This window comes from Festucalex cinctus, chromosome 13 (assembly GCF_051991245.1).
Source record: "Festucalex cinctus isolate MCC-2025b chromosome 13, RoL_Fcin_1.0, whole genome shotgun sequence".
Lineage (NCBI taxonomy): Eukaryota > Metazoa > Chordata > Actinopteri > Syngnathiformes > Syngnathidae > Festucalex > Festucalex cinctus.
In genome coordinates, this window is record NC_135423.1 from 15,380,702 (window position 1) to 15,408,639 (window position 27,938).

Genomic DNA, 27,938 nt, shown 5'->3' on the forward strand with positions numbered 1-27,938 from the left:
GCATTGGTTGCCCTCCACACATTTCACTGCCGTTCTCTTTGGTTCTGGAGGTTTGCTGGCTGCAATCAAAACGATGCGGTGTGTGAGCGACCTTATGCGGCCTGTCTGCATCAGCGTGTTTGACAAAAGGATGTCAGTTGTACCAGTGACAGCCCCGTTGATGTCAGCACTGTTGTGAACAATGCTAGTTTATGTGCTGCAATCAGGCTCGCAGTGGCCATCTCCACTAATCTAACATGGTCTCAGTAGTGTGTTTGGTTAAAAACAAACGTTGATTTGACTTTGACAGGATATTTAACAGATTTCATTACATTATACCTTATATTAGTATGATATATTGTAATGAATTGCAAGCTGGACCTTAACATTTAGTTCACATATTCATAAAAGTTAACATGCCTTTTTGTTTGACAACCTTTAGAATGATATTTCTTTCACAATGTTTATTACTTTAGTGTAGCATATTGATGAGTCATTCTAATATATAACTATATAAGGAGGCAAAATATTAGAGCCACATTTGATACAGCTTTTGCATATAGGATTTCAAAAGATGAGATGGTGTACCTAATGTTGTAAAGCGAAGAAAAAAAAGTCATATTGGGAGTTGAATGGGTTTGTTGTATGTCTGTCATTCACTTGCATTTACCTAAAGTATGATAGCTTCTGATTGGTTAGTGTTATTCAGCTGATAGGGGATCAGGATCTAGCTGCCGTGTACCACGAGTAAAGTTTAAATTAAGTAGGAATCCGTGTCTATTCTGCCTTTTCATTTGATAAAGTGTCCCATTAACCACCAACGAATCCTCACATTAGAATATTGCTACGTGACGTGTATTTATCGTAAGTTTCTGAGGGTTTTTTTCCACAAATTTGCCACTTTATAAAGTCGCAAATTTTCAAGTCTTTTTTTTCTCTTGAAAAAAAAAATAATAATTCGCGGCCCTAATACGCCATCGTATATTATTCGTAAAGAAGAGCCATTTGACTATTCTTTATAATCTGGCGTGCAGCCACTGTGGTGCTGACATCTGACCTAATTTTTCATCACTGCTTGACCTTTTACCCACCTGTCAGACAGTGATGCAGCTAATAAAAATGTTTACATATGTTATAAACACACCCAGCAGTGATCATACTGCTCTATCTCTGCTATGACTACAATATCCATGTATTAAAGGATCATCACGGTGCTTTATTTGTTTTTTGTTTGTATTTCATGTGCTCAAAGTGCGAATTGACATCAGCAGGTTACCCTTTGATAGAGCATCTTTTCAGACAAGTTGAGACAAGAACAATGGCTCGTCTTTACGCATGTCAGCCAAGGAAGACTGCTCCAGATCTGTCGGTATGCATCCAGGCAATTACTCTTTGATTATACATCAACTACTCCCTGTTTATAATGGGCAAGCCTGTACGTTCCCAATGACTAACTTTCATTCCCATTGCTTTGACAGCGTCAGTATTTCTCTGGAATACGGCTGTACACGGCTTTATCGTATGTCTGACAGCCAGAGGTGGGTAGTAACGAGTTATATTTACTCCGTTACATGTACTTGAGTAACTTTTAAAAAAAATGTACTTCTAAGAGTAGTTATACCACACAATACTTTTTACTTTTACTTGAGTAGATGTGTGAAAAAGGATCGCTACTCTTACTCCGCTATATTTGGCTACACTAAAGTCGTTACTTTTTTTTTTCTCCTTTTTTCGTTCATTATCTTTACCAGAGACGCCAACAGCGGTTCTGCCACATAACTGCGTGTCACCAATCAGACAAAGCAACAATAATCACATGACGACTCCTTCCCTTATCATTCTACCAGTCAGACGTAACAATGCAGTCACGTGACCACAGGCAGCAGAAACACTGTCAGCATTTGGAATATAGCAGCGGGAGAGGACGAAGCCGAACACCGATGGCCTAGAATAATTAGCATGTTTATCTTACACGCCATGCTTTATAATGCGGTGTCTTATGTGTCTGCCGAAACAAACGGATATTTCGGCATATAAAAATTCCACATCGAACCTGAGTTAACATGTCGTGACCGTTTCACATAGACTCTTTTGCAAACACTTTGTTTACTGTTGCCATAAATGAAACAGATCACTATACATGTTATATGGAGGCATTAATTGGCTGTAGCCACTAAGTGTCACAAATTATTAACGGTAAAGATAGTTTTGGGAACAGATAAACACTTGACTCCATGTAATGTCAGAACCTGGTAAGAAAACAGATCAACGTTAAGCCATTCTTATTCAATGTAGCAATGATAGCATATGTCAACAAAAAAGATTTAGGCTAAAAAGTACATGTTTCTTTCTAATTGTTCTGCTGGATGGGTATTTACAGAAATGTAGTGACCACAATATTTTCAGGTTTACACTCAGATTTAATACATTAATCATCAGAAATCCTACTCTAATATACACTGTTAAAAGTTTTACCCTGCTTAAACTAAAACAAATGATGTCCAGATATCACATCTAAAATATTTGACTTCACATAAACTACATTGAGTGACTTCGTATGACCTGATTATTTCATGTTGATGTAAACAATAATTCTTCACTTGAACAACCTTAATTTTTTTCCTTGATCCAAAATATTTTCTGAACATTTTAGGTACTGAAGCAAATTAATTAATTTCGTTTTAACTGAATTAACAAATTCAATTTGACATCCCGCATTTTATAAAGAACCACTGATTGTCAGTGAGCAGCAGGTACTCAGGGAACAATTGGTGATCTAAACCTCCAATTCCAACCCTACTCCACTGAGCCAGTTTTGTTTACTTGACCAATATATATATATATATATATATATATATATATATATATATATATATATATATATATATATATATATATATATATATATATATATATATATATATATATATATATATATATATATATGGGGTGGGACGATACGGGAAAACCACGATTCCATACTGTGACGATATTTGGCTCACGATATCGATAATATCACGATACATGATATCTACGATTTTTGATATATTGTCAAAAAAAATTGAGCAACATATCACAATATGTGACTGAAAAAGCCCATAAAAAGGAAAATTATGCATTTATTCAATGCCAAAACTTTGTACAATGTACAAAGTTCTGCATAGTGCCTCACTGTCTCTGAGCCTTTTAACTGTAAACATTGTAAAGTCAGACAAAATAAAGTGCATAAACATTTATAACATAACACTGCACAACTGGACACAATATATCGATATCTACCGTCAGTGTATCGATAATTTATTGCAACAGAGAGCGGAACAATATATTGCGATAGATTTTTTCTCCCACCACTAATATATATATATATATATATATATATATATATATATATATATATATATATATATATGACGGACGAAATCAATATCATATCAGAATGCCTTCTGAAAGTAGCGTTGAACTTCAAACTACCAAATTCTAAGCACTCACTCAAAGCCCAACAATGTAGTACAGCCTTTAATAGCTACAGATACAGTACAATGCCATTTGTTTTAAAACTGCATTCACTCACACATAGAAACATGATCTCCCAGGTGGGGAAGCGAACCCACACCACCTGCATCAGCGGCAAGCGGCAGTAACCACTCTCCCACCCAGAGCCCGTGTACAATAATGCCATGGTGGTGTTGATGTGCTGTCGTTTTCAATAGGCGAAAAATAAACCTGAAGATAATTTGCCTGGCTGGCTGAGGTTCTACTTTATTTAGAGTCAAGTAGAATATATATTGGAACATAATCTTGCTTGCTAGCATTTAGAAATATGCCATTACTGCGGTTGTCTTTCCAGAATCTTCTCTGTACTTTCTGATGCATAGTAGTCAGGAAACAATTTAGAATTTATTTACTGCTCATTATACACCCTTCAGAGAAATTCCCACTTTAGACACCGCAGCTGTTTGGTGGAGCTGGCTTGATAGCAAACAATGAAACTGTGGCCACAAGGCCATGCAGCACAGCAGGTTCCTGAAAAAGAAAAATGACTTCTGGTTAAACGGGGAGTAAATGGAAGCTGACTCGAGATACAATCAGTAAATATTGCATCATCATGAAAACGAAATAGGTCTGTTTCCATAAAACAGTATTCCAATTGATAAAACAAAGTTATAAGAACTTGATGGCGGTTTCCAGTTAAGCTTTTTGGATTTGGGCAGTTCATGTTTGAAGATGTATGATGGCATAAGTGTAATAATGTTAATTAAAACTGTTGCATCATGACCGAGTACATTTTCTAGGCTTCGTAACAGGGTGGGTGTGTTTTGGTGAACCACATAACACTTAAGGGACAGTCAAAATATAATATTTGACTATGTGATATTTGCACCAGTATTTGATCCAATATTTGAATAACAATGGAACTGTAACTAAACACCATGTTGTCATTGCTACACACAAGAACAAAAAAAAGAAATAACAAAACACTATGTAACGTGTTTTCATCATCAACCGTGCTTTTTGTTTATTAGCAGAATGTCCCCAAAATTTCTCAGAGGACTTCTATGAAACTCCGTAGTCAGTCCAAGTGGCTCGTGTAAAAGAATAGCCACAATTTCTTTCTTTCTTTCTTTCTTTCTTTCTTTCTTTCTTTCTTTCTTTCTTTCTTTCTTTCTTTCTTTCTTTCTTTCTTTCTTTCTTTCTCTTTCAATTTCCTAGCTGTCCCCCAAATGTCTGTTCGTGCGGGCAACAGGCTAAGCTGTGTTGTGGCACACTTTAACTGACTGTTGTTTTGTTTATTGGTTGGTTAAGCGTGCGTCGAGTGGCTTTGTGTTGGCGCATCTGCCTCACTGTTGTGAGGTCGTGGGTTTCAATCCGGCATCTGGCTTTCCTATGTGGAGTTTGCATGCTCTCGTGGAAGCATCAGTAGTTATTACTTATAGACCAGGCAGTTGTCCATTAATGCAGGGCCGGGGGAACAGAGCCTCCCTCCTGGCCCCCACCCACGTACAACTTCTTCCTGCCACCACTAGACGACTCTCCCCCCTGCTTGTGGAGCTCTAGCGCGGATCTCGAGTCCCACCCTCTCCTGCAGGTTAGTAGGCGGGACCTGTCCCGGCAGAAGAAAGGCAGCACAGCACAGAGCACAGCACAGCGATTCCCCCACACAGCTGAGCTCCCTTTCGTTGTGCTCACTGATCTCTTTAATATGCCCAACGGCTCAAGGATACAAAGAGACGGACGGACATGAAGTAGAGACAGAGCATGAGAGCGGCGGGGGCAGCAGAGAGGCACGACGAGGTTTATCCGGACTACCGTCTCAACCGCGTACGGATATTGTGGAGCTCTTCCACCGGGCTCCGCCGATGTGCAGCTCACCGGTTGTAACCTACCAAAGAGCGCCGAGACCTGAGTGGGGGGGACTTTATCGCACAGGTAGGGGTGTATTTTTCATTTTCTTTCTTTATTTTTTTTTATTTTTTTTTGAGAGGGGGATAGGGCACGATGTTGAAGGACACTGTACGTGGTGCTGTTGTTTAGGGATAGTCACTGAGTTACTCTAACTACGTAGGCCGTAATGAAGGCGAGTACCAACCGAAGAAACGTTTCTTAAATGATGCGGGAAGCTAAGCTAGCAAGGTCGGTGAAAAAAAGGCAGCGCTTGGGTGCTCTGGTGTGGCGGTCTTTTGTCGCTGTTCCGCCGCAGTGGACGCGCGAGTGTGTGCGCGGTGTGGGCTACGTGCAAAGTTGAGCGGGGGCAGCGACGTGTGCACGGCACGTAGACGACCCGGAGCCGCGTATCGGACTCCCGTCATCAAAAATACAACGTCCCGGGAGAGAGAGAGAAGAGGGTAGTTCCGTTGTCACAGCCTTGATTTTATCTCTCTTTCTTGGAGGCGCACGACAGGTTTTTGTAAGGCACCCAGAACGTTCGAATAAAAGCGCTATTATACAATTATCACAAGATAAACGAAGCTGGTGACTGTTGACTTTATTTCCTCTACATCACATGGATTAGGTCATATATTTTCCGCTTCAGATGCTGGGTGCGAATTCCTCATTTTCCAATTTATTGCTTGTAAGTGCCCAACGCAGTTATATTGACGTTATTATCAAAGTGCGAGCCACTGGTTGTTTCATTGTCATGTCGCAGGTGTTAAATGCGGTACAGGTTTCGTTTCAGCACATAGATGGTGCCGGCTCTCTTTCCAGGAAAGGGACGGCGAGGTTTGAGTTACCAGTGGAGAAACCTATTAATCATTGCTTGTATACACACCAGGATGGGTGTATTTGGTAATAGACTGTAAGTGGTACCTTTGATGACTACTTCTTTTTATCTCCTCTTTGTCCCCAGGACCGCCAAGGGTTAGGCGTGCAACATGGATAAAACTTTGCACATCCTCCAGAAATCTGCAGACGGTGTACCGACTGGGATCTCTCTGGATGTGAGCTTAAATGTGGACGGAGGGGAGGACTTCACGGAACAATCGATCGTGGGACTCTCTGACAAAATACCTTTGGTGAAACCTCATTTCAAAAAGAAGCAGAGGAAAATAGATGCCAAATGCCTTCACCGCGCCTTGGAGGAGCCCATCCTGACCTCGCTGCTCAGTGGCGACATGCCGGGGGACGGCGTGTTTGTGCCGCGGAGTCAGGCTGGGCGTACGGCGGGTAACCTTTGCGCGGCAGTCGCGGCCAAACAGAACTGCATCGGCCCCGTGTGTGGCCTCAAAGACTCACCGGCCGCTGACGCCACCGCAGCGGGGACTGGAGATGTGGAGATGGCCGATACTACTGCGGAGCTGGAGGAGACGGAGCGGCGAGGGGAGCGACCCAAAGCCGGCCTCAGGGCTGCGGGGAGCACGGGGACAATAACGTCAGCCAGCAGGGATGTACCTCCCATAGTCGTACCCCATGCTTCTCACCAGGAGGGAGTCATCAAAAGTAATGACCGCTCAACTCACCCCAATCCCCCCCCTGTTAAAGACTACACAGCCCTCCAGGACTCCCACCCCCTACTCCTGCAAGCCCAGTTGCCTGACAAAGGAGTGCTTTTTCAGGATAAAAGTGAAGAGGCCTCCCTGGATTTGGTGTTTGAACTCCTCACCCAACTTCAGTATCACACACACCAGTCAGACTCTGTGGACATTTGCGTGAATTTTCTCCAAGGACAATGTGTGTACGGCAGTGACTGTGCCCACCACCACACGGTCCTGCCCTACCACTGGCAGATCCGCAGGAGCGACACTCAGACGTGGCAAAGCATAGCGGATGAATCCCAGGAACAGCTAGAGAGACTCTACTGCAACCCAGACAATGATCAAGTCAGCCTCAAGTATCAGTAAGTGTCAGTCCCACTTTCGTAGTGTTTGCCAGTAACTATCCTTGTGCCAAGCAGCTTGTGCTGTCACTTGGCACAAGTCTTTGTGTGTTTTTTGTCAGATGTTTTTTGTTTTGTGATGGCTCGATATTTTCAAAAGAATTTGCCCTTTCGGTTTTGTTGACAATCCAAACATTGATAACAAAATGTCCAAAACAGGGGGGGAAAAAATCTTGTTTAATCTTAATTTTTTAAAGATGTATGCACTACGCAGAGTCAAAAGCTGTAATGCTAAACTAAGCTTAAACCAGAGCTCATCCACAATGTATGCAAACTTGGCCTATTTAAGTATTTTGATGCAATTTGAATTCAAATAGCTAAAGGTTGGGTCATATTTTATCCATATCCTGTTTCTTAAACTAAGAGTTTCCCAAATCTAGGTGTCTAATGCAATATTATTGATCATCAAGTAGGTAAACACTTTCATGCCAAAGGGCTGTCTGAATTATTATTTTAGTCATTCGTAGTAATGTTGTTTCTGTTCTACAAATAGTATGTGTCAATGTTGTAGAACTAATACATAATATACACAGTAAGTTCTGTAGAGTAAATTTTACTCTATACTGAATCTGTTTTGTCCCACTCTAAATAGAGTACAATTTACACTTGGAAGAAAGTGAAATATTCAGAGTAAATTTTACTCTAAAGTATTTTTAGTGTGTATGAGAGAATTAGCCTATCACATGAAAGAAAAAAAAAAGATTACATCTTTTTCACTTAGCTATTCTACGTAAATTTTGCAAGGAGAGATTTTGAGTAATTTTACTCTAGTTTCTTTGTTTGTTTATTTAAAGTTACACAAGGGTTGAGAAATGAACTCACTACCCTCAGCTTGGGAGACTGCCACTGTATCACCTGAGCTATGCCACTCCTACTGTTTGCTTAAGAGGAGACCAAAAACATCGACCAAAGACAATGTTTTTGGTCTCTTAAGAGTTATGAAGATTCCAGCTAACACGAGTGATTATATTAAGGTCAGGGAGTCGATTGGCTGTCTCACAACATGAAGTTGTTTTTCCTCAATCCTTGATGACTTTTTTTTTTTTTTAACTCTTTCAAGTGTAAATTTTACTCTATTTAGAGTGAGACCAAATCGACTCAGTTTAGAATAAAATTTACTCTGCAGAATTCACTGTGTACTGTAGCTTCGTAAATTTGTATAAATGACTCACAATAGAGGTCCGTAATGCTTTTCGAGTGCAATTGGTTGCTGCTTCACTAGATACTGTCTGGTTGTAAGTATTTCAAAAAGGATACTGCATGGTAAATGGATAGGTTCCAACGTCATGACAACAATGGTGCAGTAAACTGATATGCTGCTCGTAGATGATAAGCAACTTCTCATTCGTTGTGTTGGAAACACAACACGGTTTTCTTCTTTGGCTTCAGCGGTGCTGACAAACTGGTGGCTGGCATGCACACGTGGAGTGCAAGTGTCTCTCGCACATAAATGTGGCTTTTATTTAATACATGCATGTGTAAAAAAAAAAAAAAAAAAAGACTCAAAAGCTTTGAATATAATTGAAGCCAGTAATTATATGCATAGGGTTGTTTTTCTGTTATCGTGTGCAAAGGTAATCTATCAGGTCCTCACCATATGACTTCCCATCTCCCCACTGTGATATTTGTGATTCATTTCCTGTAAGTCAGTCCTGTGCTTGGCTTGCAGCTCTGTCCTAAGCAGACTTTAGAGCACTCATGGCAGAGCGTGGTGAACTTCTGTGACCCCCCTGTGCGGTCACTGACACAGCCGCACTTGGCAGCTTCTATCCCTCCCTCGGTCATAGACATGCACACAATAGAGCACACATACACACGCTCACACACTCTCGCTCTCTCGCTCCCCCTCTCTCTCTCTCTCTGCTCGGCACGCAGATGCTCACACGAATGAGAAGAGAGAAGCTCAGTGGCTCGCAGCGCTCACACGCACACAGTTTAGCAGACAGAGATAAACCTCTCTTTCACTCTCCTCTCACACGCCCACAGTTACACACACACGCACACGCATGCAAGCACTTGGAAAACCATGGTGGGGTGACATAAAGGAGCATGCCGTTTCCTGCGGAACTGTACTGTATGCATGCATAGTCACACACAATAAGAACATGCACGGTGACCTTGTTCTAAATAGGAAAAGTAGCCCTAAGAAGCCATTGTCATGAGTTTTGTCTTGTTAGTTAATATTCTTTTGTGTGCTGTATGCAGCTAGAACAGTTCATCTTCAGTTTAGCTACACCTCCGCGATCTGAGTACAAGATGTACCAGAAATCTCTATGTAAGGCTTCATAGTTCTACCCCACTACACAATCAATAATAAACATTTTGTTAATTAATTATAACAATACAAGGTCTATTCTTTGAAAAAGTTTTCTTGGTTCATCTCTTTTTGGACCGCATCAGGGTTGTGCAGGTTAGGTTGTGTCTTATGTAGTGTATGTATCCTAAAATTAGAAAATGTTTTTCATCAAAAACTGCTCATTAATAATGGGCCTTTATCACAATGGCTGTTTTCCTATGCTTGTGGGTTCGATCCCTGTCACCCCGTAGCGGCATCAAATATCCTTGAGCAAGATACTGAATCCCCAGTTGCTCTTGGCTCTGCGTTATCAGCATGTGAATGAGCTGTTACTGTTATTCTCCTATTTCAACTTTAATTTCCAGAAATCATTGTGTGACTGACTAAATGATGTGAAATTGTACTAAATGTACCTCAATGGTAGAAAAGGACTATACAAGTGAAGCCCACTTATAAATTACAATACAAATTGGAGCTTTTTTGACAACATAAGATCCACATTGCCAAGGTTTTCTGCCATGTTATCATTCTACTCTGTTTGTCCAAATCCTCTACACCCCGTAACCACATCACCTGAGACCAGTCTCACAAAGGCGGATTTGAGGATTAGAGGAGGAACTTAAGGTTCAACCCAGGGTTTGCAGTATTAGGCAGGATGTGCACTCAAGTCAATTTACATTCTTGTAAACAGGTTGCTGTACTCTACACTGTTTTGTCAGTTTTACTGCTCAGTCACAATTCTTTGAAGATGCTCAGCGTCTTATAGGAATGCCAGTTCATTTGGCCCGCCACACAGAGTGACGCGGCCTAAAGCGACTGAAATCGCGATCGCGAAAAATAAACATACGTGCGACCGTGCACCCACTGCACCACTTATCAGAAGATTGAACCTTGCTCATGTATAGCAACTGTCTGACTGTTCAGTCAGTTTTAGCTGCATCGTTTGGTGCACTGCAGGCCAAAAGTTTCTTCTGTGGACGAGTTGTAAGTGTTTTGTCATATGAACCCCAGGACAAAAAATTTGAGCCAGTCTGTGCCTTTGTCTTTAGACCACATGCAGTTTCAGCTCTGCGTGTATGCACGGAGATTTATGTCAGAGTCGTTACCTGCAACTGAAGCTCTATGCAAAGTGCTCTTCAAACAGGATATGCACCTGGTGATGTCAAACCAAATTCGGCTGTGGTTGTCTTCCGCCCTCATACAGCCAGACAGGCTCAGCTGGCTCCTGTGACAGAAACTGCACATACCACAAAGATTGGAGCAACGCCATTAAAACACATAATTTTATTGTTTGCCATCATCACTCATCGTTTCTGAGCTGTACATTTGTTGTCTGGCTTGGGTCTTGCTCATTCAGGAAGTTAAAAAAAATTACATAAATAACGTCATTCCATGAAGCAAGTTTGACGCACACTTAACGCTCAGGTGAAACATATTCATTCCACGAACACATGACCTATCACTGAAACATGACAAATACTTCTCCCAAGTCCAACAACTTAGCAAGTTTGGTTTATTTAGGCAGTCATCTGCGGATAGTAAAGTTGTGATTTTAAAGGGATGATGGCAGTGCGGGATGATATGGCTTACAACAAAATCTCAGTTTCTTTCCGCAAATATACCAATATTTTTTCTTGGGAAAAAAATTCCTCTTAGTCTAAATGTGTATGTATACAAAATCCTCTGTAAATTAAAATTGAACAACGGTTTCGACATAATAAAATGAGTCGTTAAGCAGAATGGCAAAGCTGTATTCCAGGATTTCCGTTTCTATTAAGTTAGCAGCGGCGGACCTAAATCCGAGTCAACCATAAAAAAAGCTAAGCAAAACGACATTCCGGGCTCCAGGACCCAATTGGTTCTTTAACGTTCGTATTCGGACCTCTTTCATATCACCAACAGCAGTCTAACACTGTTACTGTGATGAAAAACATGAACGTTATACAGGATAATCATTACTCTCCTAAATAAGAGAGCGCAAGTTATGCGCATTGACTGATACGCTTATATAAACTAACATAGTACTCATTGTAGTAATTAACTCCAACCCCAGATCTCTGATGCACAAAAGGAACGAATATGAAGTCCATTTTCTGTTAAGTAATAAAAGGCACTTTAAACAGGTATTTGGTGCTGTTCGCCAGTCCCTTTAAGTTCCTGGTGGGCGGAGTAAATATTTGCACAACCGATGGTGCATGAACTAGCAAGAAAATAGTACGAAAAGAGCAACAATGAGGAGCCCCCGCGAACATTAGCCATGGGTTATGCTTTCCGCATGCACATGAAATGGGAATCTGATGGTACAACTTCTTCAGCCTTTTAACTGTATACTCTGCGCTGCTTTCAACAGCTGTTAGTTGATATTCTCTCAAACTACAGGAGGCAGTGATGAGCGTCTATAGCATATGAACAACACTTCACCACAACAGAAGTAGAAAACCATTTTATTTTATTATTATTCTTTGTTCAATAAACCTTCACCGATAGTTTGGTATGTATGGTCTACATGCATTTAACAAAGTAAATGAAAACAAAGAATCAGGAAGTAGAAGACTGTTTTTTGTGACAGCTTTTGCTTGTCCGCCGTGTTCTTTCCCGTGTGGGCAGTCCACATACTTTGCAAATTTGTGTAGGTGCGCAGAGTGGAAAATGTGACTGAAATTTAACTCTGAAAGTTAAGTCAAATTGACCCAAGGTAGCGGTTGGTCATTTTTTATTTATTTATTTTTTTTGGTTGGTTGTTTTACCCAACTGTTTCAATGTTGTGTTGTGTTGGCATCTAAAGTTGAATGTAATGTATATATTTCAGTGGTCACTATATATTCTTATTGTCCACTGACCAGGTGTAAGTAATAACATCAGAAACGTGTTGTCCCACACTATAATGTTGTTGTAGCGAGTTTTGACATTGATGTAAATAGTGTAATGTCTGTTGAGGGTACAATCATGTTTGGAGACTTCATTAAAGTTCTGGTCCATTCAGCGCTGGGCTCTATCAAAGCTTTTTGCTGCGCTAGGTGGGCGCCACGATCTCTTTGATGATGTTCTATAGAGGCTCAATCCCACCGGTCTATTCATGAGAGCATGCGCGTACGCACGCACTGGGTGATCACTCTTATGGTTACCTCAGTCAGATGATAAGACCGATTGCCAGCTCAAGAGCAGTAGTTGACTTAATGAGCTTGACCGTCGTTATAGCAACACTGACACGTTTTGTCGTCTGACTGCTATGTGGATCCAGCTCTTTGTTGCTTTTGATTCTTATTATATGTTGCAAAGCCCAGTTTAATGTGTGAGGTCTGTGCTACACTGTTCCCATGTGGGAATTATTCACAGCACAAGTTAATCCCAGCCATATGATAAACAGGAATGAAGGGTGGGTTGGCTTATTCCGCCTTAGTCACGACGTCAGCAGTGAGTGGGAATGTTCATGCCGTCATCACTCCTAGTTAGACAAGTTACACTGTTGTAATCCTCAGCAGTGCTATTGTTGTTCAACAGCACTATACTGCTGAACATGTGTGTTTTTATATGCAAGGAGGGTGTTTGTACTTTTTGTAATTCCATCCATGATTAGAACACAGCATGTGACATTAAGATTTAGAAAACAGAACGTTTCAAGCCCATTTCCTGTAATATGTGTGTGTAATAAGGGCATATTTTCGGACTTGAAAGACAGCCTGCTAATTCTTGCATGACCTCGTGACATAGCGCGTGTGTGTGTGTGTTTGCGGATGAATGAGAGCTTCAGATAGGGCTCTTTTGTTAGCCAGGTGATAAAAGGCTTGCTTGTCATTAACTGACATTAAGAGTCACAGAGGACTCGGGGCAAAGTGACCTGACACCACACTGTGTGTGTGTTTGTGTGTGCGTTTTTATGTCAAGTCAGATTGATTCATCTTCTGTCATATTTTTTATATAAAACGCAAGATTGTTTGTCTTATGCGTTTATGCTCTTGTGATTGTGTGCAAACATGAGCTTGTGTGTACTTGCATACCATGAATCAGCAGGGTGAGGTCAGGCGTTGCTCTGCCTCTTTGTTAGTAGAGTAGGTATAGTAGGGATGGGTATTCAAATGAATATCCTTGATAGATGTTAAAAATAAATTTCTGTAACAGTTCTTTTTTTAATTTACACGCAATATTAAAAAAAAATACAAATATGGCAGTAATCAATAAATAAAAAAATAAATACAACACGTGTGAAGGCGAGGTAGGAACCCATTACGGGCTTATCAAGGACCTCACCTAAGAAAAATAAACTAACATTTTAATGATATATACTACCGATGCTATAGCCTCAACAATCATATCTTCAATATAACTAAATTGCTACTTTAGCAAAAATAATTCCATAGCAACACACATCTTAAATAATGTATATACAATCAGTCAAGCTTCTGCAGCACCAAATCTCTGACATTATAGCTTCCTTAAGTTTCATTTTATATTTAGATAGAGACATCGAATTGGTTAATAATAGTAAATTTGTATTCCATAATTGGGCCCCACGGTATCTCAATGAAAACCGACCTCGAAATGTGTGATACAATGGTAAGTACGTAGTAGTACAAATTGTTGACTTGTGTGCTTGAATAAGAATTAACTTGAAAATTACAAATGAAAAATGTTTGAAAACTTTGAGGCAAGTCTGAACGCTTGTACTTCAATTTGAAAATAAATATACATATTTGAAGAATATTTAATATTATGTTAACAAAATATGACCCCCAATATCAAAAATTGTCAATACATTACATTTAAAAAAAAAGTGGAGCAGTTGGGGCATATGACTGAAATGAAATAGCTAATCTGACCAAACGCTTTTCCAGCAGTAAAATATAAAGCTACGTTGGAAAAGTACTGGCCCATACAATATTACAATAGGTGAAATATGAATAAATTAAACTATAATATAATGTTAAAAAACAAGATAAATATACAGACTATAACATTTGATATTGCATAAGAAGTTACAACACAATAGTTTAACTTATTGTTGCATTTTCTTCTGCAGCCAGTTTAGGTAGCTAACTAGCTAAGGGAGAATTACTTGCACCCTTTGTAGGTTGATGCTGCTGCTGATAAAAGTTCATGAAAAAGTTTTTTTTTTTTTTTAAAAACACACTTCGGTCTGTTTAACTCCAACTCTCGTCTATTTCCCATAGTCCACGTGACTTGTTTAGTCAGCTATGAACACAGGAATCAGTGTCATTGAATAAATTACAATCAACAAGCCCACATCTTTCATATCTAAATTTGTGATCCTGAAAGGGATGCCGGACAGTCAGTTTGTGTTTTCATTATCAGCCTCTGCATTGGACTCGGCTTCTACAAATGCTGGGTCTCCCTCTCTTCTGTCAGCCTCTGAAGCTGATTAAAGTCTCACTCTGCACCCTATATCTTTTGCATTTTGTACCTTGGGTAGGTATTAGACTCTTGAAGTCCTAAGAACTGAGTGAGGGGACTCTATTGATGATATTGTCTGATTATAGTAACCTGGTATGTCAGCTGAAAACAATTTGCTCTGGATTCATAGTTTATGATCAACTTATTAAACTGAAACAAACTGTGACTGATGACCATATTTTGACTATGTTCCTTAAATGAAAGGCTTCTGTACATGTTTGGAGACTTCTGGATGCCAATGGAGATAGTCATTGAAATCACTGTGTTAAAACGTTTCAATTTGTGGTTCAGCTATACTGTAAAAATATAGAGAATCCATCCATCCATCCATCCATCTATCCATCCATCCAAGGTGTAAATTACCATAAAGTTGAAGTTGTGTGAAAATTAAGCTGAATGGTGGGATGAACGGTGATTGTCTTCGGAATATGCATGAGTAAAACATTTTTTATTGTTTAACTAAACAACTTGAATAAACATTTTACATTACGTTAAAAGATCAATGTGATGTGGTCAATGTGAAAGAGCACGTATTTACACAGTTGTAATTGAAATGTGATAATAGACTTTCCCAAATTTATTGTAATCTAGTGTTGACTGTTGATAAAAACATCCTCAGTATGTTAACAAATAGAACAGCAGCGTTAACATTAAATCAAAATCCACATAAAAATGTTGCATGTTATCATAAAACTAACAACTCCGCAAAGTTTTTGCGGACAGAACTTTTCAAAGTTGATGCCCCTTCTACAACTGCAATCATTCAATAGCGCCAGACATGCCGAAAAAAAAACGGGTGGTTGCATCCTCCAGTCAAATGATTTGAAAATGGCGGCACAATGCAAAGCTGCCACGCGGTCAAATATTAAAAGTATAAATTTGACTGTATGTTTCATAAATGAAACCAAAGACAGAATAAGATGTTACTCTTCATTTAATTAATGAGACACTGTGGAGTTGTAATGCCTGCGGCATGTGGCCGTTTCTCCGTTATTGAAACATATAACAAGGCTACGTCATCAACAGGTATATTTGAAAGCGCTCTATAAATAAACTTGAGTTGAGTTGAGAATCTTGCTTTTCTAACACGTTAGCATGTGTGGTGTTATTGGCTGGATATCAGTTAACGTAAATTTTTATACAAGTGTTTTATTTATGTGATCGGTCTATAGACGCCATATCATAAATTGAATGACGATGAAGGGCAGTAAATAGTTTCATAAAAATGTGTCATGAAACATGAAGTAATATGCTGCAGGAAGTGGCAAAACCACAGATTTGTTTTAGGGGTGCACCGATCGATCGGCCGGCCGATTTATCGGCCCCGATTTCCTTAATTTTGGAAGATCGGTGATCGGCCGATCACTTAAAAATAAGCCGATCTTTTCCACCAATCTCATCTCCCTCCTCAGAGGTCTGAAAAAGTCAGCGACTGTCCTTTTCTGCTGAGATGATGAATAGGATTTTCATTTTTATTTGAGAGAACCACTTCACGTGCAGTTAAAACAACCCGTTTGTTTTATTTCGCCGATATTGTTCAATGTTTTCCTATAAAACAAGATTGGAACACCGAAGGCATATGCTACTTGTAATAATTATTTTATTTATTTATTTTTTAAATCGGTATCGGCAATAATCGGGATCGGCAGGTCAGACTTTTTAAAAGATCGGGGATCGGTGATCGGCCGGAAAATTGTGATCGGTGCACCCTTAATTTGTTTGCATTATGTTGTAATCTGCACTTTAGTTTCTTACTGATTTACATTATAGTGTATTCTTATGTTAACAGCACACCTATGTACCAGAATTATATTGTCATTTTTGAAAATAATTATAATAATAATGAATTTTTATTTTGCCCTTATTTTAGTTTCCTGTAATGCATAATAGATTTGATGTTTTTTTTGTTGTTGTAATACAGATTAACTGTGTGTTGAAAAATTCAGTACAGAAAGACCTTAAAAAAAATATTAGCAAAATAAATTGCAATTGCCCTACTTTGAGGGGGGACTTCGCAATTAGAATATTTTCCAAAACTGTTCAGCCCTCGTTTCTGTGTGTATTTTTGTGTGAGTTAAGCATTCGTCAGCTGATCTTATCAAGTGTTGTTTTTTTTTAGGCATGACTGGATGAGGCTTGCATGTGTGTACATGAATCTGTCTGAAGAATGTGAGTGAGCGCACCTTTTTTTTTCCTTTTTTTTTCTTGCTTGTCTGTGACGTTCACACTAGCATGACTGATGCTGGTATGCAGGTCATTGTTTGTGTGTGTTTTTACGTCTGTGTGGGTGTGTGTGTGTGTGTGTGTGTGCGTGTCGCTGTGAGAAAATGGGAAAGTATATATGTGTGTGTGTGTGTGTGTGTATGTGTGTGTGTGTGTGTGTAGGGGGGTGGGGGGGGTGTCAGGAATTGGGATTAACAGCCTTTTTGACAATGCTGTGAGTTTTCTTAATGTTTCTTTTTTTTTTTTTTCATCGAGGAAAAAGGCTTCTTTTTTTTTCAGCAACAGTCTAGCCTCACCCTTCACATTACGACTGAATGTTCATCTGCTTAGTACAGACAGAGCAGACAGAGCAGGTTTGGCCGTTTTTTTTTGTTTTTTTTTGTAGCCTGCGTCCACACCTTTAGCACACCTCGTTCAAGTCAGCAGATGTTTTATTTTCATTATTTAAACATGTAACGCATCAAACTGACCTTTCCAGACTGAGTGCCAAAAACGTCTCTTTCCAACTTTTGATTAGCCTCCGTGTCCAAAGCACCCTGTTTGAGTGCACTTAATTTAACTGGCGGAATTTTATTTTTGGAACATTACAAACGAGTCAGGAGCAAGGGAGGGAGGGCAGAGCTGAGTGAAAGGTCTATGAAAATCACTGAGTGTTCCTGTCTGCTGTCCAAATATTTGTCTATTCAGGCCACACAGTGGGAGACACAAAGGGGGCCTGGGAGGTTGCCTATAAATGCCACACAAGAGCACTTTGTATACTGATATAAAATTTGAAAATGTGATTGTTCAACAAAATATACTGTACGTGTCCAAACAGCGGGTGCGTGTAGAGGGGAGGGAGCACGCAGCTGCATCCGGAGGACGTGCCTACAAAACAAAGGGAAAGAAGCAGTCAATCAAAAAACACAAACAATTCAGAAAGTGCTTTTATCTGAATCCACTCGCCTATGCTGTACATTTACCGTATTTCTTCTCTTTCATTCAGCTAAATCCTTCCTCTTCCTCTTTCTCAGTCCAATTAGTTACAATTCACTTTCGATGGCGTCATCAAACATTTTGAAATTACTGGAATAGGGCTAGAGGTTTTGCATGAATTTTACAGTACGTTCTCCGACTTCGCCTGTTCTGAGTCTGCATGTGTTTAGTATTTTAATTCCAGTTCTACTTCCTCTTACAAAACATTCATTCAGTCGCGCGATGACTAAGTAGAAACAGACTGCAAATATACGTATCAGGAGTACATAAAGTTGATTTATAAGTGTGTGCAGGCATGATTCAGCACCTTATTTTGTCATGCTCTTGTGCAGTGGCCAATATAATGTACAATATTTGCATTGAACCCATTGAGCCACAACGCTCATATCGGTACATATTATTAACAGGTGCATTGTAATAAATCATAATCAATTTGATGATTATGGCTTACAGCTGATGAAAACCACAAATTTGCCTGCTCCAAAAAAAATGGAATATTAAATAATACATGTTCCAAATAAATTTGGATGTAGAAATTAGATTAGATAGGAATTTGTGTATTCCTGTCTGGTGTGAAGTTTACCTGTTTTGCCGAGTATTGGAGTTGGTTGCGCATATCGTGGATTAATGAATGTGTATGTGAAAGCAGTTTTTAAGTGGGCCCACTGTATGCTGTGGTGCTGTATTGAATTTGCACATTAATGGTGAAGTTGTGTTGCGCCATTGTATCGAATGTTTGCCAAAAGCAACGGTTTATCTGTTTTTAGTTACAAAATTTTGGCATTGCACAAACTGGCTGTTCCCCTATTGTTTACATTTTCTGAACTTCTGCACAATTGGATGGTATTTCATCCTTTCACATGCTTCCAGATCGCACAGTCTTTGCTTTGAACACACTTCCCGACAAACACAGTGACACACATCAATGCCAATTAGTTTCCCTGGAAACAACATTATTGGGCCAATTTATTAACCTTTAGTGTGCATCTTTTGTTTATTTTACCTATGTGTGTACCCTGTACCGGTATGTATTTTTGGCAATGTGAATATATTTGCGTGTGTGTATTGTGTGCGCACATGCACACATCTCGCCTCTATCTGTGGCATAGCGTGCTAATATATGGTGCCCATATTTATGCACGTGTTATGTCTGACCCAGAAACACTATTTGCCGGGGGCCATATGGCAGACCAATGTAGATAGACTGATTCCCACCCACCCCCCCTCCTAAAAAAAACAACAAAAAAAAAAAAAAAACACGCACGCACACGCACACACTTAGGAGGGGTCATGCAGAAACTACAGTATTTTCTCCAATAGCAGCAATACTAATACATGTGTATGTTTGAGAAACCGGCATATCAAACCGGCAATGAATTTAGTTATTCCAAAAACAATGCTGGAACTATAAGATACTGTACATATCATGCCATTAGCTTAGATGGTAGCTAGGACATTTTAATGAAACAAAACAAAATGTTCATGTTTTTACGTTCCGTTGTAATATGAAAACATTTTTCCAAATCAAAATAAAAGTTTAATTTAAAAATGACCAATCATGTGACATCATGCCATTAAATGTGTACAGACTCTATTCCGACAGAATGAATTGCTTAATAGGATGAAATCAAAATGTTTGTAAAACCTGATTTAGCGCTTTGGGAAAGAGCACTTCATATGTAGAGATTGAAAATGTGCAAACATGTTGGTATGTTAGCTTCAGCAGATGAAGCTAAGCAGTCATTTGACATAAGGGAAAAGACAAAAGTCACTCCGTCATTGTGAATGTGTCAATGGAATTACAATATTGCAAGTGGTCAAGTGGTGAAAAGCAGAATAAAGAGTTTTAGTGCATCATTTTTTCCCCCCCGGATTAAAATGCAACGTCATCATGAGCCCTTTCATCAGATAACACTTATATCATCATTGCACGGTGTGGAGATTTCATGTTTCCATTATAACATTCATGAGTTTCCACTTGTTTGCTCCCAAGTGATATGTAAGTCCCGTTTGTCCAGACTGACTCACTGGCTGAGTAATTAGAGGGCTGGTCATGTTGTTCCTAGACACCAGGGTTAATATGCCTGCTTCATGAACTGTGACCACTTTACAACAGAAGCGCATTCCCTATGAATGCAAATTTTTAAATAACATCTTTTATTCCCTCTGCGTGTTTCAGGGGGTCAGTGTTTTCCCTGGATTTTGGAGCCATGCGGGTTCGTGACCTGGAGTTTGATCGTGTCCGGCGGCTGTCCACTCCCCCCAATCCTCTCGCCATGCCCGCGACGACCCCGAACCCCACCCCTAGCTGTCACACAGTGTTGAAGTACTACTGCAGAGACAACTTTGGCTGGAGGGAATACTCAGAGGTGAGGCTTGATCATGACCACGAGGCCAGACACATTAACTCCGATTCGATCAATCACTTAGCCAGCAGCTGGGGTGGGATCAATGCAGGCTCATCTGAATGCACTACATTGTAACTTGTAACACAGCTGTCATCATCCATTTGCATTTTTTCCAACCAAATCATCAACCTCTTTTGTGAAATTATGACTTCCGTCCCCTTTCTTCTATTGACTGCAAAAAAAGCACTCAGTCATTCTATGAAGCTTAATGATCATCTTTTCCATCTCTTCTCCCTCCTATAGCCTGTGGTGAAGCTTATAGAGAAGGCAACTCTGAGGGGTCTCAAGGAGGTGCGATTCATTACGCTCCAGAACCAGTATATCCTAAACATCAGGGAGGGCTTCCAGCAGAACGCCATGTTTGGCTTCAGGCGTCAGATCAAGAAGAGGCCCATGTTCATGTCCTCCGTGATGCTCGCACCCCACCTAGAGTAAGTAAAAGATCAGACTTGATATCAACTATCCCTGAGCTGCGTTTATTATCCAAACACCACCATTTCACACCAAAGAAAGACCAGGTTGAGACTCAAAACTTGCTTGGCATATGTTGTTAAACTCAATCAGGGGTGTGAGAAACAATGCATTCTGGATTGTTTTTAATACATTTTTAGATCCAATTGTTAAATAACATGAAATTTTAAAAAAAAAGTTGAACTCGGAAGTGTGGAAGTGCAAAGTGGACAGTCTGCGGTGCACATAACAGAGCACTGCATATTTAAATGTAATGTCCTGATATTGGCATTATTGCTCGTGACAAGTGCATACATGCAAACAAGCACAACAGTGGCATGTCTGCCTGCGCTGACAGTTGTTTTACAGCAGTGAAGCATCACTCATTTCTAGTTTTAACAGCTTGTCCTTAACAACCATTTAGCTTTTAATATTGACAAGATTGAACGACGCAAGTAGACCTTTCAACATGTGGTACACATTGGTTTGTCTGTTAAATGACCTGACCAAATACTGTGTGTAAATACCAGAGGTCACCATACATACTGGTAAGCTCCATTAGGGGTGATTGGCTTGGTTTTAATTATCAGGTCGTCACCAAAATGGCCTGTGGACAGCAAAGTGTCCCGAGAGTATGTACACAAGTGGAAAATAGCACAGTGAGGCAGGAACAGACAAGAACCTTAAACAAATTTTTCATGTGAAAAAAACAGGAAACCAAGGATGGAAATAAACGGCTCTGAGGGATCCCACTTCTCTCTGAGGCCATTTTCTCAAGTAGTGGAATGATTCCCACCCCTCGCCGCAATGATATTCCAGAAGAATGTGATACCAGATTCAAAACAAGTGCCATCTCACCTCATTTGCAGAGTTTTTCACGTCCTCGGCAGAGTGTCAGTCATCTGCTCTCATCCCACACTGAGCGAATTAGAACGAGCCGTTCGTACACGACCTGGCAGCTATGAAAAGGAAAAATGTAGGAGTGTCAGAGATGGAGGAAAGAAGATGAGATGGTGGGCGCAGAGGACGGAGAGACAGTGAGTGAGAAAGAGAGAAAGCGAGGCGCACAGCCAAGTGAAAGATGGAGGGCGCTAAATGGTTTCCAGACCGGTGAATGGAGTGCGAAACGTGACTGTGAGCTGAAACTTTGAACGAGGGATTTTGTTCCCAGTTTGCAGTGTCCAAAGCAAGTGGGGGTGTCAGGAACAGACTGTGCGAGGCTTAAAGGTTGAGGTCATTGGTTTGAGTGACACTCTCCCTCCTTTCCACTCCGCCGGTCCCTTATTGTTTCATTTCTCAATTGCTTAGTGTCAATTCTTCAAAGCCCCGTGGGATCCGAGACGTCGATTGCGGCGCGAGATCCAGACCAGACAGACAGGACGAGAAAAACTGTCATTGTGACTTAGAGTCAAACTGATCAAAATCTCTTGACAACACACCATGGCTCACGTGCTTTGATGGCTGATGGCACTGGCTGCATTTACAGTGGTAGAGTGATAAGTTGACAGACAAACCGCTGTTAGTGCCCCACATGACAGACAAAAATTGTTTTTCTGACAGCATGACCACGCCGCAATCTGCAATTTATTTGTCTCTTTCTTGTCTGGTTTTGGCTCTCTCAGATCTGTTACACATTGGCGTCGCCATTAACAGCTGGAGGGATATTGTGTCACTGTCAGTGCATATATAGGTCACGAAATAGCCTTACTTTAAATGCATACCAAATCAATTTCACCTTACATTGCCTCTCCGTTCACGTAATTGCATGGAATGTTAAATACGACACTTCTTCTTCTGTTCAGGACTTTGGGTGGCATCTCTTCATCTCCACTGTCTAGTTCTTCCTCCTCATCCTCAACCACCTCATCAATGGATCTCACGGCGTCGCATCCACTTTCCCCGACGACTACCAACCCGCCAAGCCTATTCCCCGAGACGTGGTTGCCCATGGCAGCGAGCCAAGACTTCCTGCAGGTGCCCGTGTCCCGTGACGACCGCAGCTATCGGACCGTGTACAGCTTGTTCCACAAAACGGTGGCGGAGACCAAGTTCAGGATCATTAAGATACTCCGGGTACAAAACCCCTTCCTCTGGGAGAAGTACAAAAGGTGAGTTGTGGATTTCTTCATCAGCCCTTTTCCCACTAGCCTTTCTGATACAATTTAGTCATTAGTTACAGAGTTATGGAGTGATATAAATGTTTCACTAGCGAACGTAGTACTTACATAAATCAAGTAAAGCAAAAGATGTCATGGTTTCTCAAATGGTGAGCGAATTTTTATTGGGTTGCGTAAGTACTACTTTGTTGATACTCTTGTGCTTTTTTATGGTTGTTTTGTTTGCAATACATGCCAGTGTTTTATGCATAGTGCATGGTCTCTTTGTGTAAGTTTGGATTGGCAGGAGGCTTAAGTTGAAAAAAAGTTTGGGAAACACTGCGGCAAGATGCAAGCACAAAAAGTTGCTTTGTCATGTACAGTATGATATGGCGAATCCAGCAGCGTTGCATTCAATCCCATTTTGTGCTGTGGCCAGAAAACCGAAATGCGTCAAGCCTATTGTGCACATTTTTGTTGCTGTTGCTGAGCTTGTGAGCATTTCACACTCAGCTGGATTCTCACAGAGACATGATTACATAGTGCGGGATGTGAAACGCTGCGAAGGGGAAGAGGAAGAAAGGACAAATGAAACTAGCTCTGGCGGGGCTTCGTGAGAACGAGCTGGCGTTGGTGTGCGAATGAAGCGGGTGGAGTGATGTTTGGGTGACGGCGATGTTCCGTTTGTGAGCACAGTGGGCAAGCCGCTGTGGCGGGGCAGGGCGGGTCCTATCAGCTGTGACACGCATGCACATACACACAGACTGGTACCGCAAGGGTTTCACAATGACTGACATTGTCATTCTGAGAGTGCAGCTCCATTCTGAGCATCACTTGATTACACCCCCCCCCCCACCACCACCACCACTCTTGTTTTGATCCTTCATGGCGTGTGCGTGTGTATGTGCATTTTCAGTCGACTTGGCATGAAGGCTCACTCTGGAATGCATAGTATGCCATAAAATGTGATGGTAGCAAACCGTATGGTTGTGTATGTGTGCGCACGCGGCTGTTTGGATGCGTGCCGTGGCCGTCTGTGTCAGGTCACAAGCTGCGGGATCGTGGGAGGTCACACCTGGGTCACCGGCGAGCTGGCTTTCGCCTATGCGTGCCTGATTGATCCGCTCGCATGAAACGAGTTGTGTGCGTGTGTTGCTCAAGATTAAGATTAGGCCGAATGTTCTTGCTGGTTTTAGCACAAGCAAGGTTGTGATCAGGGGTGGGAACCTCTGGCTACCTCACGATACGATACGTTATGCAATCTCACGATATGACGATACCGTGATTATCGATATTTTGATTAGATAATAAATCCACGATAATCTGATAAAACGAATCTTACAATAATAATAATAATAATAATAATAATAATAGAAAGAAATAACAAATAAAAATAAAATAATAAAATAAATAAATATCAATAAGTAATAATAAAAAAATAATAGAAATAAATTAAATATAATATAAATATTTAATATAATATATAAATATATATAACATATAAATATAATGCTGCTGATAATACTACTACTACTACTACTACTACTACTACTACTACTACTACTACTACTAATAATAATAATAATAATAATAATAATAATAAAAGCTAAGCTAATGAGTCTTCTTCGCCTGAAAACTTCCATCCATTTCCCCGCCACTCTTATGAGGCACTCCCCCTAGTGGCCGGCCAAGTAATTGCTCAATAAGTCATGAACAATGGAGCCGTTATACTGGCTGTATATTAACTACGAATAACACGATACTTGCGTAGACGTATCGATAATCTATCGAGAGACAAAGTATAATGATTTATCATGATAGCGATATATCGTCACACTCCTAGTTGTGATCGCAACTTTTGGATTCCCGCTTATTACTAATTTATCACCTACATTTGTGCATCTGAATGATTTTTTTTTTTTGTCATTTGTTTTTCCTTACACTCTAAACTAAAAACAGTTTAATTGGTCAAAAAGTGACTGACCCAACTCGTTGGGTTATTCAATTAACACAAAAATTTGTATCTAGTGAATTATTACCCTCACATTGTGGTGCGTGCAGTTTGTATATCAACCTCACAGTTTAAGGTGTATTCAAGGATCTTTGGTCGCTGCGTCTACCGGGTGGATCATCTTAACGACTGGTTCTCGATCCCGTCAATCAATCTGCCGTAACGATGTCGTGCGTGCTCGTCCCTAGCTGCGCATGCGCACTTCGAGTGTTTGTAGCATGTAGCCGCTAAGCTTCGGATTCAGCCATTCATAGTTGTAGCACCACAACTCATACTTTGAAAATGGCTGAAAGCCGCAAGAGGACATCCGTCTATGAAGAGAGGCAGGCTGCAGAGACTGATGAAGATGATGATGACGATAAGCTCGCACGTTCGGCGGCACCCCACCCCCACGGACGAGCAGAGAGCTGGTAGGATTGTCTGCCTCATGAGCATTTTTTAAAAAGTGACAAACGGACGTTTGGCCTTCTACTTTTTGAGAAGATCCTTGAATACACCTTTAAAGGCTCAGGGTTTGAATCTTGGCGCAGACGTTCGCACTGTGCTTCTCAAATTCCACTTCCAAAAACAGTTTTAAGCCTTTTCCATTGGTGTGAATGAGTGTAAATGTTTGTCTATGTGTGATTTTTGGTTGGCGTGTGGCCATCCCAGGGTGTTACTTGACTTGGTTATGACATACCTTTTAAAGCAAATGAGCTTATGTGAATGTGTGACTCAGCATCTTTGTCCACTCCAACAGGAAGAAGGAGTACATGTCCAGGCGTATGTCCGAGATGGACCGGCTGCTGAGCGAGCGTCACCTCTTCCACGGCACCTCGGCAGACGTGGTGGAGGGCATCTGCAAGCACAACTTTGACCCGCGGGTCTGCGGCAAACACGCCACCATGTTCGGCCAGGGTTCCTACTTCGCCCGGAAAGCCGTCTACTCGCACAACTTCTCTAAGCGCTCGCCCAAAGGAGTCCACTGCATGTTCCTGGCCAAAGTGCTCACTGGCAGGTGTGTTCCATCATCATCCATCCATCCATCCATTTTCTTATGGTTTAATGGCTCCTTAGACCTGCACAAGCAAATTTGGTGGCGTTGTGTGGTCTCATTTCATATACGTTCATGTTCTTATATAAACCCACATGCTCTGATGCTATATTATTAAAGATTCTTTTAATCACAGAAAAGTGCAGCAGCCTTGTCATCATTAAATTTAGATGAGTCTTCAAGTTGTTGAATTATTCTGTAACCCTCCAGACAGACGTTTGTCTGAAAACCATGTCATGCTCTTCATTGTCTACATGCACTCAACATGCCCTCGTCTCTGTGCAGGTTTACTGTAGGAAACCCTTCAATGCGGCGACCGCCACCCATCAACCCCCGCGACGCCTCCAGTGACCTGTATGACTCCTGTGTGGACAACTGGGTGGATCCTCAGATCTACGTCATCTTCAATGATGACCAGAGCTACCCGTACTTTATTATTCATTACGAGGAGGTACCCAGCACGGTGTCCCTCTGAGCACACTTTCTTAGGCTGCTCAGGCGGTTAGCCTCCACCTAACTCCACCTAACGGCTCAAAACGCATACTAAGAGACGCTTGCAAACAAAGCTGTCAGCTGGATTGAACCGGACTGGGCACAGCAGTCAAGAACCACAGACAAGTCCAGACCGGACTCGACTGGATGCAACTGGACCGTTGAGGGACAACAATCTATGTCACTCCCTCAGTACGTTTACATGCACTAGGGTACACCCAAATGACTGTGTTACTTAATACATGTATACATTGGATTGGGATTCAAACTCTTATTGCTCCTTTTACACTTCACTCTATCCAAAACTGGATCACAATAAATTCACGAGATGGGGAGAAGTACTGTACATCCAGTACATAGAGAGTAGGACCTACTACTTGATGAATGTGTGCATGTAAACATACTGAGCATTCAGAGGTGGATGGCAGCTGGCAACAGTCGTGCTTGGCTGGCGTCTTAAAGCGCGTTTACTTAAGTAGAACATTGAAGAAAATCAAATGTTATCGCCCTTATCTTTTAGACTTAGTCGTTTGGCTGTAAATGAACACAGTTTCGTTGCATCTTTGACTTTAGTATTTCAAGGAAGCAGCAACCAACCAACAGGGGCTTCCAATAACCCGAACCGCACCATTCGTTAAAATGAAAAAAAATAAAAAAAATAAAAAAATATCCTTGTGTGTATTCCCAGCGGCTGGCCTGTATGTTTTTCAAGTTTCAAGTCGATGTGTTGCGTGTTTCTATTTAGTGGACATAAATTTCGGGGCCACTTCAATTGGTCAATGGAAATGTGTTTCGAGTAAGACTTTTTTTCCAAATGGACATCTACGTACTGTAAGCCTTCAGGCGGAGGACTCATACGAAGTTACAACTGTTCCTGGTTGGCGTTGTTGCCTTGGCGCCCACCACTTTAGTTTCCGAAAGGGGGAATTGAAGTGTATAGGTTTCATTCTGAGGTTGCAGCAATGAAACGTATCTGTCTCTCTTGCTCTCTTCCAACTCTCCCCCCCAACCATTACTCTCTCTCTTTCTCTGACTGCTCGTGTTCAGAGACTGTAGACAAGTTTGATTGAGACAAACTGTACAAACGTTCTTTGTTTATATTTGAACTTGTGTGCCTTTTGTTCATAAAAAATGTTTATTTATGTTAGTTAATGTAACATTGATTGAATAAAAAATGAAAAAAAAAGAAGCAAA

General features: G+C 40.8%; 1 protein-coding gene across 5 annotated transcripts; it reads left to right on the plus strand.

Moving 5' to 3' along the window:
• The first annotated feature begins 1,197 nt into the window (after positions 1 to 1,197).
• tiparp (TCDD-inducible poly(ADP-ribose) polymerase) lies at positions 1,198 to 27,938 on the plus strand. Of its 5 annotated transcripts, XM_077541382.1 has the most exons (8): positions 1,273 to 1,348; positions 1,458 to 1,517; positions 6,326 to 7,312; positions 20,434 to 20,623; positions 20,906 to 21,093; positions 22,915 to 23,220; positions 25,959 to 26,216; positions 26,538 to 27,938. In XM_077541382.1, exons 3-8 carry the CDS (start codon positions 6,351 to 6,353, stop codon positions 26,725 to 26,727), a joined length of 2,094 nt encoding a protein of 697 aa, XP_077397508.1. In that variant the 5' UTR covers positions 1,273 to 1,348; positions 1,458 to 1,517; positions 6,326 to 6,350; the 3' UTR covers positions 26,728 to 27,938. The 5 variants fall into 5 exon arrangements, with proteins under 5 accessions (XP_077397509.1, XP_077397508.1, XP_077397510.1 ...); XM_077541383.1 differs by lacking the exon at positions 1,458 to 1,517 and having other exon boundaries at positions 1,198 to 1,348; XM_077541384.1 differs by lacking the exon at positions 1,273 to 1,348 and having other exon boundaries at positions 1,381 to 1,517.

Coding starts and splice junctions, on each gene's coding strand:
- tiparp (XM_077541383.1), top strand. CDS start 6,351: ATGGATAAAACTTTGCACATCCTCCAGAAATCTGCAGACGGTGTACCG. Junction 23,221..25,958: donor CTCTGGGAGAAGTACAAAAG/GTGAGTTGTGGA, acceptor CCACTCCAACAG/GAAGAAGGAGTACATGTCCA. Junction 26,217..26,537: donor GCCAAAGTGCTCACTGGCAG/GTGTGTTCCATC, acceptor GTCTCTGTGCAG/GTTTACTGTAGGAAACCCTT.